At 42.5% G+C, this 15,935-nt stretch overlaps 1 protein-coding gene across 1 annotated transcript in view; it reads left to right on the top strand.

Moving 5' to 3' along the window:
• The window catches only part of LOC309569099 (Fc receptor-like protein 3), a gene marked incomplete at both ends in the record, with an annotated part of 49,582 nt that overhangs the window by 30,669 nt on the left and 2,978 nt on the right, over positions 1-15,935 (top strand). The window contains 3 exons of the mRNA XM_082274863.1: positions 2,389-2,670; positions 11,508-11,789; positions 13,845-14,137. Coding sequence (XP_082130989.1) covers positions 2,389-2,670; positions 11,508-11,789; positions 13,845-14,137 — 857 coding nt within the window. The remainder of the gene's footprint in view (positions 1-2,388; positions 2,671-11,507; positions 11,790-13,844; positions 14,138-15,935) is intronic.

The raw sequence follows: 15,935 nt of genomic DNA, 5'->3' as shown, positions 1-15,935 counted from the left end.
ATCTTAGACGTGGGCATCTGAAGCCACAGTGAAATCTGCTGTGTCCTTCTTCCTGATTCCAGGGAGTGTTCTGGGAGGTCTTTCTGATTCAAGCCTCCTGGGAGTGATGACAAACAGCTCCCAGGATGCAATGCAAAGGCGGAAGTGATGTCGGTGGCCATGGCCACAGAGGGGGGAGAAGGAGGAAGTACAATCAAAAATGCCCTGAAAATAAGGTAAGGGTGTCATGCCTCCAGCATAAGGAAATAATTAATGCTATTGGAACTTGTAATACCAATATTGGCCACAAGATGCCACTGTGACATAGACTGTTGTACAGTACTTTATGGTACTTCCTGTACTCTATTGCTGGATATTAGTTCCACCCCTCTCTGAGAGAATCTCCATTTTAAGATTTACCTCAGGAAGGAGCAGACAGCATCTGAGGTTGCTGTGGGAAGATTCCTGAACCCCCCTTTGAAGCATCGCTGGTATGCCCCCTGAACTGTTGGTTATATACTCAATGCATATATTGTTTATGCTTGTATACTGATTATATGCCTTTATATGTTTATTTACAGTTTCACCATATTCACAATCCTATTTGCATATCCATCTGACTTGTAACCTGTTCATGTGACTACCATTCTTTCACTGGAATAAAGCCTTAAGTTACAAAAGGACTGGTTATTGCAGGATTAAAGGTTTAGCTGTATGTTGAGCTGCACACGCCTAGGGCATACGTGTAGTGAGAACAGAACAAAGGGACTCCCGAAAAAAATTGAAAATGCCCAATTGTTGATCAGCATAGCGAGCGCTCCAGGAATCACTAAAGTTGCAAAATAGCCCGGAACTCCACTTTAAGTGTATTGCCCCTGGAAGAACAAGAAGGAGTGGAATACCTAAAAGTACGAGTCCAAGCACTAGGTTTATTCAGTTAAAACAGTCTGAAAAAGAAAAAAAATCCATAGTGTAAGAACATGTTTCGAAGACTGGAGAATGCACCCTTCATCTGGGCTTAGAATTTTGGTTGAGGTCAAGAATGGACTTTGGGGATTAGGAGATGATTGAATAGTTTTATAATTACAACAAGCACAATCCTTCCTCTGATACATTTAATTCCAAAGAGCGCAATCATTGCTTGAATACACAGTTGTTACAATGCACCAGTTTGTAATTTACCAATGTGAAATATTATTACCAATTTTCCCAAAGGTTTCCTAAGAGACTGAAGTCAAACTATAGGCATCCTCTGCGAAAAGGGTTTGGTTTTTGGTGAGATACTTTGATAACTCTCTTTTGTCTGAAGTGTTGGTGTTCCATTCAGGGCTGTCTTTTCCATTGGGCACGCCCGGCGGCTGCCCGGGGGCCCCACTTGCCAAGGGGCCTCACACACAGGGTGGCAATTACACTGCCCCCCCCCCCCAGGCCAGTCTCCAGATTAGTTTACCTGGTGGTCTAGCCCCCCCCCCCCCATTGTGGGGGCGGGCCAGCTGCTAACATCATAGCAACAAATGACTCTGTGTGTCCTGCCCTTGAGTGTCATTGGTTGTTATAATGCTGTCAGTCAGCCCACCCAGAGCATGACAACTTATGGTGCTGATCCAGGTCAAGCTAGTTCCTGTGTTACTGGAGCCTTGAGGAACCCAATTACACCCGGTTTTCGAGCATATCCAGTCTTGGAAGATGGGTGCGTAGCTTTATAAATGTTCCAAGTTGGCAACTTTAGCCCCAAACACACGTACCGAATGTCGGCCGAACGATCGGCCGTCTTTTGTCCGGTGCTGTCCTGTCGGCTGAAAACTGCAAAAGACTGCACATGAATTTTGTTGGCCAACAACAGCCGGCTGCAGAAGTGATGTCATGTGATGGTTGACTTTCCGTGTGTTTTTTCTTTTCTGAGCATGCCCAGTCTTGCTAATCGGCTGTTTGTCGGCCGAATTCTGTACTGACTGGCGAACAATCGGCCGTTCTGGTGTTGGTCAACAAAAATTTAATGCCTGCACACCCGATTCTGTTCGGCCGAAAAGTCGCTGTCGGTTGTCGGAAGCATCATACTAACAAGCCGACAATTGGCCGATCGTTCGGCGGCCGAATATTTACAGCCGACAATCGCTACGTGTGTACGGGGCTTTAGACTCAAAGTTGTATTCATATACACAATGTTAATATATAGTGTAGGACAATTGGAAAATAACATACAATACTGATATACAGTACATCACATGAGCATGCATACACATTTTTAGTTTAGATAAGAAAGAGTAAATGTTATCTGTACAATATTGAAAAGTAAAGCTGGCTGAAGAGAGACCAAATATATCCAACAGATTTCATAGTGAACTGTGTAAAGAGCACAAAATCTGATAATCCAGTTGTAACAGAACATTGTTTTACATGTCTTTCTAGAACTTTTCCTGAAGCCCGAGCTTACCATAACTCCAGATTCGGTGACAGAAGGAGATCACATGACCCTCTTATGTAACACCAAACTTAGCTGGCACCAGCAGAGGGCAGAACTGCAATTTGCATTCTATAAAGATGGACAAAATGTTCAGACGTTCAGTTCATCTCATCAATATGAAGTCCAGTCCGCTCAGCTGGAGGATTCTGGGAATTATTCCTGTGAAGTGAGAGCGCCAACCAAAAGTGTAAAGAAGAGAAGCAAAGAATTATACATCCACATAAAAGGTGACTCTTGGATTGAAGTTTATTTTAATTGTGCAACACATTTTAAAATGATCAACCGACTTGTTCAATCAAAGAGTCAACTTCTTTCCAAAGCTAATTAAAGCGGAGTTCCACCCTGGATTTTTTTTTTTTTTTTTTTTTTAATACCCCCGGGACAGTCAGGGCTAGTGCATTCCACAATGGCTAGCCTCTGATCTGTCCCGGGTTGCACTTACCTGTTAGGACAAATACTTACCTTGCAAACGTCTTGTCCAGCGCTGCCATCTCAGATGTGGGCAGCTTGAAGCCAGCGAGATCCCCTTCGGCGTCTTCGTCCGCCTTCTTTGGTCCCACGATGCTCTGCGCCGACCCGACGTCACTTCCGGGTCGCGCGCGTCATCCCTCTACAGCTTCTGGGCATGCCGCGCGCGACCCGGAACTGACGTCCGGGCCGGTGCAGGCGCAATGATTCCTGGGAGCTATGACGTTCAGCTCCCAGGAATCATTGCAGAGCCAGGAATTGACGACGGGCCGCAGCCGAGGAAGGAGGAAGAAGGAAGTAAGGTAAGTATTTTTTCTTCGCTACGAGGTAAGTAAAAAAAAAAAAAATATGCGACTATCCATTTCTTTTTCAGGTGACCCGGAGCGAGAAGATGGAGGTAAGTATAAAAATAGGGTGGAACTCCACTTTAAAATTATATTAATATAAACTTTAATTTACTAGCAGGGCTATATAGTGCATCCGGAAAGTATTCACATCACTTCACTTTTTCCACATTTTATTATGTTACAGTCTTATTCCAAAATGGATTAAATTCATTATTTTCCTCAAAATTCTACAAACAATACCTTATAATGACAACATGAAAAAAGTTTCTTTGAAATCTTTGCAAATTTATTAACCACTTAAGCCCCGGAAGATTTTACCCCCTTCCTGACCAGGGCCTATTTTGCGATTCGGCACTGCGTGACTTTAACAGACAATTGCGCGGTCGTGCGACGCTGTACCCAAATGAAATTGATGTCCTTTTTTTTCCCCACAAACAGAGCTTTCTTTTGGTGGTATTTGATCACCTGTGCGATTTTTTGATCATGCGCTATAAACAAAAAAAGAGCATAAATTTTGCAAAAATAACAATGTTTTTCACATTTTTTTATATGAAATTCCCCCCCCCCAAAAAATGTAAAAAAATCAATTTTTTTTAACATTTTCAGCCAATTTGTTTTATGCTACATATGTTTGGTAAAAAAAATCGCAAAAAGCGTATTTTGATTGGTTTGCGCAAAAGTTTACTTTTACTTTTTGTCATTTTTGTTGTTTTTTTTTTTAACAAGTAATGGCGGCGATCTGCGATTTATTTTGCGGTACTACGACATTGCGTCGGACAGATCGGACCCTTGACTGATATTTTTGACACTTTTGGGGTTACCAGTGACATTACTACAGTAATCAGTGCTATACATATGCACTGTTACTGTAAAATTACACTGGCAGTGAAGGGGTTAACTTTTTTTGAGAGGGAGGGGTTATGTGTGTCCCTAGGGGCGTGATTCTAACTGTGATTGGCTGTGGCTTGAGGTGTAGGAACAGTGATCAACGGTCTTACATAGTAGAACCGTATGATCACCATTCCTACACAGGGGAGAATGACAGGCGGCTTGTTTACATCAGCCGCCTGTCTTTCTCCCTCTGCACCAACGATTGCCTAGTGACCGGTGTACATCGGGTCCGCCGATCACATGCGCGGGGGGGTCAGTGACCGCGCGGGAGCGTGCCTCCGGGGGCGCGCGCTCGCTCCCTAGACCCTCACAGGCTAGCGACGTAGTACTACGTCGCTCTGCCTGTGAGGGGCTGACTGCCGACGTAAATAGTCGTGCGGCAGTCGGCAAGTGGTTAAAAATAAAAAACGAAAAATAAAAAAAATCCCTTGTAGATAAGTATTCACAGTCTTTGCTCAATACTTTGTTGAAGCATCTTTGGCACCAATAACAGCCTCAAGTCTTTTTGAGTATGATGCTACAAGCTTGGCACACCTATTTTGGGGCAGGTTCTTCCATTTTTCTCTGCAGGACTTCTCAAGCTCGATCAGGTTGGATAGGGAGCGTCGGTGCACAGCCATTTTCTGATCTTCAGAGATGTTCAATCGGGTTCAACTCTGGGCTCTGACTGAGCCACTCAAGGACATTCACAGAGTTGTCCCGAAACCACTTCTTTGTTGCTTGACTGTGTGCTTAGGGTTGTTGACCTCTTGGAAGATGAATCTTCACCCCAGTCTGCGGTCCAAAGTGCACTGGAGCAGATTTTCATCAAGGATGTCTGTACATTGCTGAGTTCATCTTTCCCTCAATTCTGACTAGTTTCCCAGTTTCTGCCGCTGAAAATCCCAAATGCTGCCACCACCATGCTTTACTGTAGGGATGGTATTGGCCAGTGATGAGCGGTGCCTTGTTTCCTCCATACATGACGCTTGCCATTCAGGCCAAAGAGTTCAATCTTTGTTTAATCAGACCAGAGAATTTTGTTTCCCATGGTTTGAGAGTCCTTCGGATGCCTTTTGCCAAACTCAAGGTGGGCTGTCATTTGCCTTTTGTGCCTTTTTGCTGGCTTCCGTCTGGCCAACCTACCACACCATACCTGATTGGTGGAGTGCTGCAGAGATGATGATGTTCTTCTGGAAGGTTCTCCTCTCTCCACAGAGAAATGCTGGAGCTCTGTCCGAGTGACAATCAGGTTCTTGGTCACCTCCCTGACTCCCAGCCCTGCTCTCCCGATCACTCAGTTTGGCTGCTCAGTTTGGCCGGGCGGCCCACTCTAGGAAGAGTGCTGGTGGTTTCAAACTTCATCCGTTTACAGATGATGGAGGCCACTGTGCTCTTTGGGTCCTTCAATGCTGCAGACAATTTTCTGTACCTTTCCCCAGATCTGTGCCTCCATAAAATCCTGTCTCAGAGGTCTACAGACAATTCCTTTGACTTCATGGCTTGGTTTGTGCACCGACATGCACTGTTAGCTATGGGACCTTATATAGACAGATGTGTGCCTTTCACATCATGTCCAATTAACTGAATTTACCACTAGTGGACTCCAAACAAGTTGTAGAAAAACCTCAAGGATGATCAGTTTAGACAGGATGCTCAATTTTGAGTGTCCTGGCAAAGGCTGTGAATGCTTACTGTATGTACATGTTTTTTTTGTTTTTTATTTTTTTAATAATTTTGTTTTAATCAAAAAGGAGTTTATTAAGCCACAATATTACTAAAGAAAAATTATACAAAGTAATATCATCTTATGACAAAGATACATGTGTACCTAAGTACCGGTTCACACTAGGTCGCTCCGACTTGGGGGGAGACCTGTGAAGTTCCGTGCACCGCGACTTCGGTGCGACTTGCACAGATTTCATATAATGAATGTCTATGCAAGTCGCTCCGAGGTCACCCCGAAGTAGTACAGGACCCTTTTTCTAAGTCGGAGCGTCTTGTGTCGCTCCTATTAGAACAGGTCCTGTAGAACTGCATGGCCGCAACTTGTCAGGCTGACAAGTCGCCTGACAAGTCGCCTGACAAGTCGCGGTAGTGTGAATGGGCAGTAAAGGAGACTACAAAAGGAGATATGCAATAGTAGTCACAAAAAAATTTAATAATTAACATTCATTAAAATGCACACAATCATATAAAACAATAACAGTCGATATAGTGGCATAGGTCTCATATGCAACAGAATTCCGGATAAACAAACAGTAAACAATAAGAAACTAAAAGTAAAAAATAAACTAAAAAGAAGGAAAACAACAGTCCCAATCAAACCTCCAATCCTAAGTCTGCGGTCCCCAACGCCCTGAGTGCAGACAACTTCACTCAGGAGACAAGTCAAAGAAGATAAAATAAGAATCTTCCAGTTAGCACATAGGGTAATTATTTATTATGGCCTATATCCATAGCAGTCAGTCTAGCACCAGTTTAGGAGTTGCAAGTCCTGGAAATTCAAGCCAGGTTTGCCATATAGAAAAAAAAATTGTTATGTGCATGCCCATGTTGATATGTTATTTTTTTCTCGCACTAAAAGTGAGTTGACCTGATCGATCCACTGTTGGACGGTGGAAGCATTAGGAGATAGCCACAGTTTTGCTATTTGTTTATGGCCAACCTAATAACTGTATTATAAGATGGAACGGAGTATTGTTCTTCATCGATTGCTCCAAGAATACAAATCAGCGGATCCATTGGTTTTCTAAGTGTTAATACAGTAGAAATAGTATCCATAACCCCCTTCCAATACCTGTAGAGTTTCGGACATGTCCAAAACAAGTGAATAAGGTTGCCCTCCTGCCTTTCACATTTGGGACACGGAGGAGACTCTAGTCGGCCCCAGCTTAATAACTGCACTGGTGTACGGTAAGATCTGTGCAATATAAACAGTTGTGACAGTTTATGAGGGGGTAAGACCGAACTGGAAGGAATGGACTGTAAACACAGATTCCATGTGTCTCCATCAATACTGGCCAAGTCCTGCTCCCACTTGCTTCTAGAGGGTAATTTGCCAGGGTCATGGATACAAGAGGTCAAGGCTTAGTACACTCTAGAAATCATATCCTTTCAGTTGACACTTGACATCACCTCGTCAATCATGGCTTGTCTTACTAATTTAAAGGAGGAGGAGCGAGCCTGAGCTTGCAAAGCATGTCTCAGCTAAAGGTATTGATAGAAGTTAGTCCTGGCTAAGGAAAACTCTTCCTGCAATTCCAGAAAGGACTTTAACACATTCTTATAGAAAAGTTGAGTGATATATTTTATGCCCGCATCCTCCCATGGCCGAAAACCTTCAAGAGTGTGAAGATCTCCATAAGAAGGGTTTTGCCATGGAGGAGTTTCTTTACGAAGCCCGTAACTCCTAAATGTTTCTTGGTCAAAGACCAGATGTTTTTCAATAGTGAAAAAGTGGGACCCCCCCCCCCATGGCAAGTGAAAAAATTCCCCTTCCAGAAGGGATAAAAGTGAAAGTTCTGAGGAGTATCCCACAAGAAGTTTACTTATAGGATCTACAGGATTATGAAGTCCCCAACCCCCCTAAAGCTGAGAAGATAGAAAATACAGTTTAGGAAAAGGCACTGCTAGATCCTTATTATGTTGTAAGGTAGTATATCGAATTCTAGCAGTTTTTTTTTTTTTTCGACAAATGAGATCTCGGAAGAAGGTGTCGATTCGCTGAAACCATTGCGGGACATTATGTGGTATATATAGTAACTAAGGAGCCCCATTTTTGTTAGGTTTACCCTCCCTATCACACTAAGTGGGAGTTTACATCAAGGTACAAATTTTAGGTTGAAATTGTCTAAGGAGAGGGAGCAAATTTAACTGTAAGTATTCCGTAGGGTCAGCGGTAATTTGTACCCCAAGATATCTAAAGGATGTGACTATATTCAGGTCCTGTGCAACATTATGGGGGGGGGGGGTGGTAGGGTGTAATCTAATGGGAGTAAAATGAAATTGCTCCAATTGATGGAAAACCCAGATAGACTACCGAATCTAGCAATCCACGCCATAGCATTATGAAGAGAAGCATCCCTATCCCCCGGGTATAGTAGGGTATCATCATCGTACATGGATACCTTATCCTCACATACGCCATGCTTGAACCCCACTATATCAGAGCCTCCTACAAAACAGTTGTTTCCCATTCCTTAGTTCCAGTTTTAATGGTAGATATAAGGTGAATAAACTGACCTCTAAGGGAAGGCTTTGAGGGTATCCCAAAGTGTACTTAAAGATACGATATGTTCATTCACAGAAAAAAAATGGATCACTGCTTCTAGGACAGGATCCAGGTCAGGGAATAGTTCAAACCAGAAAGGGTTAATTTTCCAGTATACCTGCTTTGATAGTCCCTTCACAGTTAGTTTGATCCAAAGGAGAGAATGGCCAGAGATGGTCCTCGGCTCGTAGTCAGCCAATGAAACCACTCTGAGCATCTCCTCATTGGCAAGACCTAAGTCAATCCTGAAAAGACCACTAAGAGTGGCAGAATAACAAGAGAATTTTTTTAATTCCGAGATTTAGGGTTCTCCATACGACTTTCAGCCCTAGCTCCCCCAGTAGTTTAGAGAAGGATGATAGTCTCCAAGGTGAGTCTGGTAAGGCGGCAGCTGATAACCTGTCCCGGGAAATATCCAAAATATTATTGAAATCACCAACCATCAGGACGGGAACACCAGGGTGACTTGACAAGAAAGACACCATAACTTTTAACACTTCTACTGAGAATGGGGGAGGGATATACAAATTTATCAGGCCACAATGTAGACCTTCCAGTATACTTCTCAGAAATATATATCGACCCAGTGAGTCTACTGTGTGGTGTATACATAAAAACGGAATACCATGCGGGATCATGATGATAATTCCTCTGGCATACAAGGAGTAGCTAGAATAAAACTGGTGGCTGTACACCTTGTGAGAGAACGGGGAGTCTCCTCCAGGCACAAGATGCGCCTCCTTGAGACAGATCACTGAGGACCCCAAATCTTTAACACGTCATTCAACATCCAGGCGTTTTAGTACCTAGGCCTCTCACATACCAGGAAATAATTACTTATTTGCCATTGGGTTTGCATTTAAAAACAAACATTAGGATAAACCAGAGGTGTTTCAGCACACCCAAGTCCAGTAGCCAAATAACCCAACATTGCACATTAAGACTTTGTCTAGGTGCCAGATGAAATACAGCCAGTATGGAAAGTTTCTGGGCAGAAATATGAGCAATCCAAGTCCCTGATGAGGGGAACATAAAAAGAAGGTAGGGTAGTTCGCAGATGAGTGGGACCATAAAAAAGAAAAGAAAACAATGTGGCCAACCGGATCCAAGTTAACATAAAGGGCGCATGGCCTCATACACATAGGAAAACTTTGGAGGTAAACATCTCTGCATGATCCATATTGTTACAGAGCTTAATGTGATGAAGAGTTCCATAGAAGATCACCAGGCTCTTACTTATATCCGCCCTAATAAAAAGAGCCTGGGGCACAAACTTAAAGGTAAAATGTAATCGCAGCAACTATTATGTTCAAGCAGGTAAGCGATGATTTGCTGCATACTTCCGGAGGCTTTTCTCCTCGCGATCCAGCCATTGTTGAGCCAGGGATGATTTCTCAAAGAAATTGAATTTCCCCTTCGCTACCACCCAAAGCCTGGCCGGGTACAGCATAGCATATTGTAGATCCAATGCTCTTTTTTCTTGACATCAAGGATTCGGGCCCTTCTCTTCTGGACCTCGCTGAAAAGTCTGAGAATAGTGAGATTTTGGAATTATCCATACCCATAGCTGACCCCATGGTTCTGGCCTTAGATAGGATAATATCTCTGTCCTTGTAATTTAAAATAAGAATGGGCAAGGAGGGGCACCAGGTGGTAACGGACATGCAGGGACTCTGTGTGCCCGTTCCACAGAAAATATGGGGGAAAAAGAATCTTTGCCAAAGGTAGTAAATAACTATGTTTATTAAAGGTAACTGGATTTTTCCTCTCAAGTTTTTCAGGTATTCCAATTGCCTTCACATTGTTTCTCCTCAGCTTGTTCTCAAGGTCCTCTACCTTTGCAGCATTCTGGGTGACTGTGGTATAAGTGCAGGCAACATCACGCTGAAGAGGGGCCCATTCATCTTTCAGAGTATTTACGTATTCAACCTTCTAAGACTGTTGTGCGGTCTCTGAGTTTCTGCATATCTTGACAAATAAATGTGACTTTTAACCCCTTTTATATCTGTGGCAAGGGACGCAATGGAAGTATTGCATGTTGTAATTGCTAGAAGTATATCTGTGAGTGTGGGTTCTGGATCTTCGGAGTTAGGAGCTGGAGTAGCATGTAAGGCAAAGATGACAGCCTGTGTACTCACTGCATTCCATTCCTGCAGGGTAATAGCCGATTCATTCAGGGGCTTCTGTCTCTGAGTTCCCCTCACTGCCATCATCAGGGAAGGAAGACTGTGGAAGCTGGTTTAGCAAAGAATTTCTGAGCAGCCTCACGATATTTGTCCTTTGCAGGTCTAGGAGGAAGGCTGCCATCTTGGGCCGCATGGTCTGTAACCAACGGAGAAGTATAGCTGCGCTTAGACATGACTGCCAGCCCCGGGAACACGACCAAACGGTAGCCTACTGTGTGAGCAGTCGGGCGGTGCAGTCGGTTTCCTCCAGTGTTCAGCCAGAAAGGTGTCCATAGGATTAAAGACAGGATGTTCAGTGGAGGGAGCTGTCTGCGCAACCTTATACATTCGCTGCCAGGCCACGACCCCAATTTTTAAAATAAATTTGCAAAGATGTTAAACAAACATCTTTCACATTGTCATGGGGTATTGTTTGTAGAATTTTGAGGAAAGCGGTATGGGGCTTGGAAGGAACGGCACCCATGGCCGTTCCTTCAGAGCGCATGCGCAGTGGCGCCACTGGCTGCATGTCATGTAAATATCTCTTAAACGGTACATGTTTAGGAGATATTTACACTACCTACCTATACTACATAGGCTTATCTATAGGTACATGTTTGCAGGGGAAGTTTACTTCCTCTTTAAGTTTGTATCAGTTGCTAAATGTTGTGCTGCCATGGGAAGTCTTGTATTAATTTATTTTAAATGCCACTAAACTGTTTTTTTTTTTTTTTTTTTTTTTTAGTAGCTGAGCATCATATAAACAATATATACACTTTATGAAGACAAAAAAGTAAACTTGACCCAACTAATCTAACATTCTGACAAGGACCCAGTTTCAGGTCTTTCCAAAAACTCACCATGTCTGACTGGGGGTTGTTGTCTATAAGAATTTCCGGTCATATGCATTAACCAAGAAATGTTATCTTCCTCCTTTCTAGAGTCACTCTTCTATATATTATTACAAACAAACTCAAGTGAATTGGTAGAAGGTGATCCAATGACTCTAATGTGTGACATAGTCCCTGGTTCACACAGACAGACAACAGAACTGCAGTTTGCTTTTTACAGAGATGGAAAGAATCTTCAGAGATTCAGCTTATCTGATCAATATGAAATCCAGTCCACTCATCTTGAGGATTCTGGGAATTATTCCTGTGAAGTAGTAACTACAGCAAGCAGTGCGAAGAAGAGGAGTAAAGAAGTCAATATCCATATACAAGGTGAGCCACAAGGTAATCATGGGGCTGTGCTTAGTGATGACCCTCCTCTTCTGTGTAAGCCCCCTTAGCAAGTTGTGTGCTTTGGGGGGAAAATGTGCAGACATAAAAACAAAAAGAAAAAAAAAACGCTCACCTGTGCAAAAAAATAAAATAAAATTGGAAGCTGCAAACACATACGAAAAAATAGTGTTGCGCTAAAATAAAAAATGGCTGTAAATTGTGACTAATCAAATCTCTTATACAGAATCAATTACTGAAAAATCCAAACAGTGTAAAAAAAGTCCACAAAAAGTCCCAATGAATAAATCCAGTGAATCTGTATGAAGTGCTCTTAAGTTGAATTTAACATCAGGTCTGTGTCACCCACCAACCACCAACACCCAGGTGTGATAGGGTATCTGCATACCAGATTGACATGGCCCTCTTTCTCAAGGAAAGTCATGTATCGCATGTAAAAATCACTCCAGGAGCCATCACTATATGTCCCTAGCATTCTCTTGACCTGGAGTCAACCATTGAACATGCCAGCCAAGACTCAAGCTGGAGGAAATCATGTAAGAAAAGAAGAGAAGCGCCTCTCCATAGTGTAATTAAAGACTAGTAAAGTATTTATTGGGCCAGTAGATACACTTACAATAGTAAAAACAACATGTGCAAATATTGCCAAGCCGGCTACAATCCCTTGTTCCACAGACTTGATGACGTCGGCACTTGGCTCCCCCCGACATGTTTCATCTTCAAAAAGACATCATCCAAGGTCCATGTTCCTGAGCCGAGCCGTGTGCTTCCATACAGTGCAGCTCGGCCCCATGTCCTGCTCCCTCCTCACAGGATTAGACTAAGAGTAGCAGAAGTCAATGAAGCCTGTGAAAGCAGAAAGAGGGGGGCAAAGACCTGTGGCCAGGCACAGCGCTGGATCGATAGAGGACTCTGGCAACTGTTTAGAGGGGGGGGGGGGATAGTTAGTGGGGTGTTTTTTTTACCCTAAATAGTTAGTAGGGTGTTTTTTTACCCTAAAGCAGGAAATACATTAAAATAAAAAACACTCAGAACCCCTTTTAGAAGAGTATGCCTGGTCTGCATGTTGATTTAACCAAAATTATTGGCCTTAATAGTGTGACTCTTAGTAATCCATAGTAGTTTTGATAGTAAAATAAAAATCTACATTTTCTTGTTCCCCAGACAGGATGGTATGGTACAAAACCAATACATCCAATTAAAAGGTCAAAGGAGTGTATTGTAGGTTTGCTAGAGTGTTATATAATGCCCAGAGGAAACACCCTTAGTACCAATTTACCCTGGGTACATCTATATTTCCATATGACCAACCAACCATAAAGTTTCACTAAATGTAAACCAGTATATTATCATTTAATAGACTAAAATTATGATTTGTTAGATACAAAATATATTAGGTTGTGTTTTGCTCATAGGAGTTCTGAGGGGTCCTACTAGTCTTCTAGATCATGTAATATAGACACGTTTGGTGCCTGAGTTGTATCTGCTTCTACAATATTGTAACCACTTTTAAGAAAGGCAACTCCATTATAGTAGGAATTATGGAATTTGTATGAATATGGGATGTGGGAGTTCAGTTATAGGTCAAACCTAGTCTAACCTAGATATGTGCTATTTAAGACCTGGCCATTTACAATGGGGGCCTCATCAGAAGTCCTCTGAATACCTGGGGCAGTTAAGATTTATAAAGCTTCTACATTCCTTTTAAGTTGACTGATTTATTTTTATTTTTTGTCAAGCATGCTGTCTTCCTTGGTTGGGCAAGTACAGAGAAACAATCTTAATCTGACCCTCTTGTTATTAACTTTTGAATTTTGGAAAAATGAGGGGGGCATGGTGTTCAGCACCACTTCCCCTTCCCCATTCTCTTCCTATATGACCCTACGGGCTGAGACCATAATCCTCTTGTATATCTTTTCTTCTAGAAATAGGTGACATCTGGTGTCAATTGGGATGCCTTTTCAGTAGTCTTTTTTTAGAACAGTGCATGTGTTTCACTATAATAATATATTTGCTTTCATTTGCTTTTAATTCTAGAAGCATTTAAAAAACCAAGCCTTACCATAATCCCTTATCCAGTTATGGAAGGAGATGACATGACCCTGATGTGTGTCACAAGTCTCAATCCGCTCAGACAGGGGACAAAACTGCAGTTTGCTTTTTACAGAGATGGATGGATTGTTCAGAAATTCAATTTATCTGACCAATATGAAGTCCAGTCTTCCCAGCTGGAGGATTCTGGGAATTATTCCTGTGAAGTGAAAGCTTCAGCCAGGCTTATAAAGAAGAGTTCAGTGGTTTTTATTCAGATAAAAGGTCAGTACTTTAAGGTAATTATGCGTTGATAGTCATGCTAAGATGGTTTGTTTAAAGCAGCATTTCTCAGCCTGGGTTCCATAGAACCCTAATGTTCCTCTAGATGCTGTTAAGGATTCCTTGAGCAATGAGCAATCTCTACATGTAAAAAAAAATTACCACTGACACAAATTAAGTATTCAGGTATCAGTAAGAATATTTTTTCTTTGTTTCGAGTGGTGTATCACTAAGTAGAGCATTCTCATTTCTCACTGTTCACTATCATAAGAGGCATTCTTCCCACTGACCACCAATGTAAGGGACATTCTTCCCACTGATCATTAATGTAAGGGACATTCTTCCCACTGACTACCAATGTAAGGGACATTCTTCCCACTGATCATTAATGTAAGGGACATTCTTCCCACTGACCACCAATGTAAGGGACATTCTTCCCACTGACTACCAATGTAAGAGACATTCTTCCCACTGATCGCCAATGTAAGAGACATTCTTCCCACTGACTACCAATGTAAGAGACATTCTTCCCACTGATCACCAATGTAAGGGACATTCTTCCCACTGATCACCAATGTAAGGGACATTCTTCCCACTGATCACCAATGTAAGGGACATTCTTCCCACTGATCACCAATGTAAGGGACATTCTTCCCACTGATCACCAATGTAAGAGACATTCTTCCCACTGACTACCAATGTAAGGGACATTCTTCCCACTGATCACCAATGTAAGGGACATTCTTCCCACTGATCACCAATGTAAGGGACATTCTTCCCACTGACCACCAATGTAAGGGGCATTCTTCCCACTGACCACCAATGTAAGGAGCATTCTTCCCACTGACCACCAATGTAAGGAGCATTCTTCCCACTGACCACCAATGTAAGGAGCATTCTTCTCACTGACCACCAATGTAAGGGACATTCTTCCCATTGATTAGCAATGTAAGGGACATTCTTCCCACTGACCACCAATGTAAGGAACATTCTTCCCACTGATCACCAATGTAAGGGACATTCTTCCCACTGACCACCAATGTAAGGGAAATTCTTCCCACTGATCACCAATGTAAGGAGCATTCTTCCCACTGATCACCAATGTAAGGAGCATTCTTCCCACTGACCACCAATGTAAGGAACATTCTTCCCACTGACCACCAATGTAAGGGACATTCTTTCCACTGACCACCAATGTAAGGAACATTCAGCCCACTGACCACCAATGTAAGGGACATTCAGCCCACTGACCACCAATGTAAGGGACATTCTTCCCACTGACCACCAATGTAAGGAACATTCAGCCCACTGACCGCCAATGTAAGGAACATTCTTCTCACTAATCACCAATGTAAGGAGCATTCTTCCCACTGACCACTAGAGATGTACACCCCCTGTTCGGTTCGCAGCAGAACTCCTGAACAAGGGAAACGTTCTAACCCGAACAGCGAACCCTATTGAAGTCTATAGGAGCCGAAAAGGAAAAATCAAAAGTGCCTATTTTGAAAGTTTATATGCAAGTAAATGGCCATAAAAAGGGTATGGGGGTCTGGGTACTGCCCTGGGGACTTGTATTAATGCAAAACTTTTTTAAAAAAAAAACAATCATTTTTTCAGGAGCAGTGTTTTTTTTTTTGTTGATGCTTAAAGTGCAAGAATAAAAACAAAATATTATTTTAAATATAGTGTCTGGGGGGGTCCCCTTATTCTGCCTGTAAAGTGGCACATCTGTAGGACGCATAGAGCATGCTGTAGCAAAAATGAAATTTCTAAAAAAAAAAAAAACGAGTCAAATCACATTTAAATTGATTTGCG

Source organism: Pelophylax lessonae (assembly GCF_965119305.1).
Source record: "Pelophylax lessonae genome assembly, chromosome: 13".
Taxonomy (NCBI): Eukaryota; Metazoa; Chordata; class Amphibia; order Anura; family Ranidae; genus Pelophylax; species Pelophylax lessonae.
This window is presented reverse-complemented; position numbering and strand designations above follow the sequence as displayed.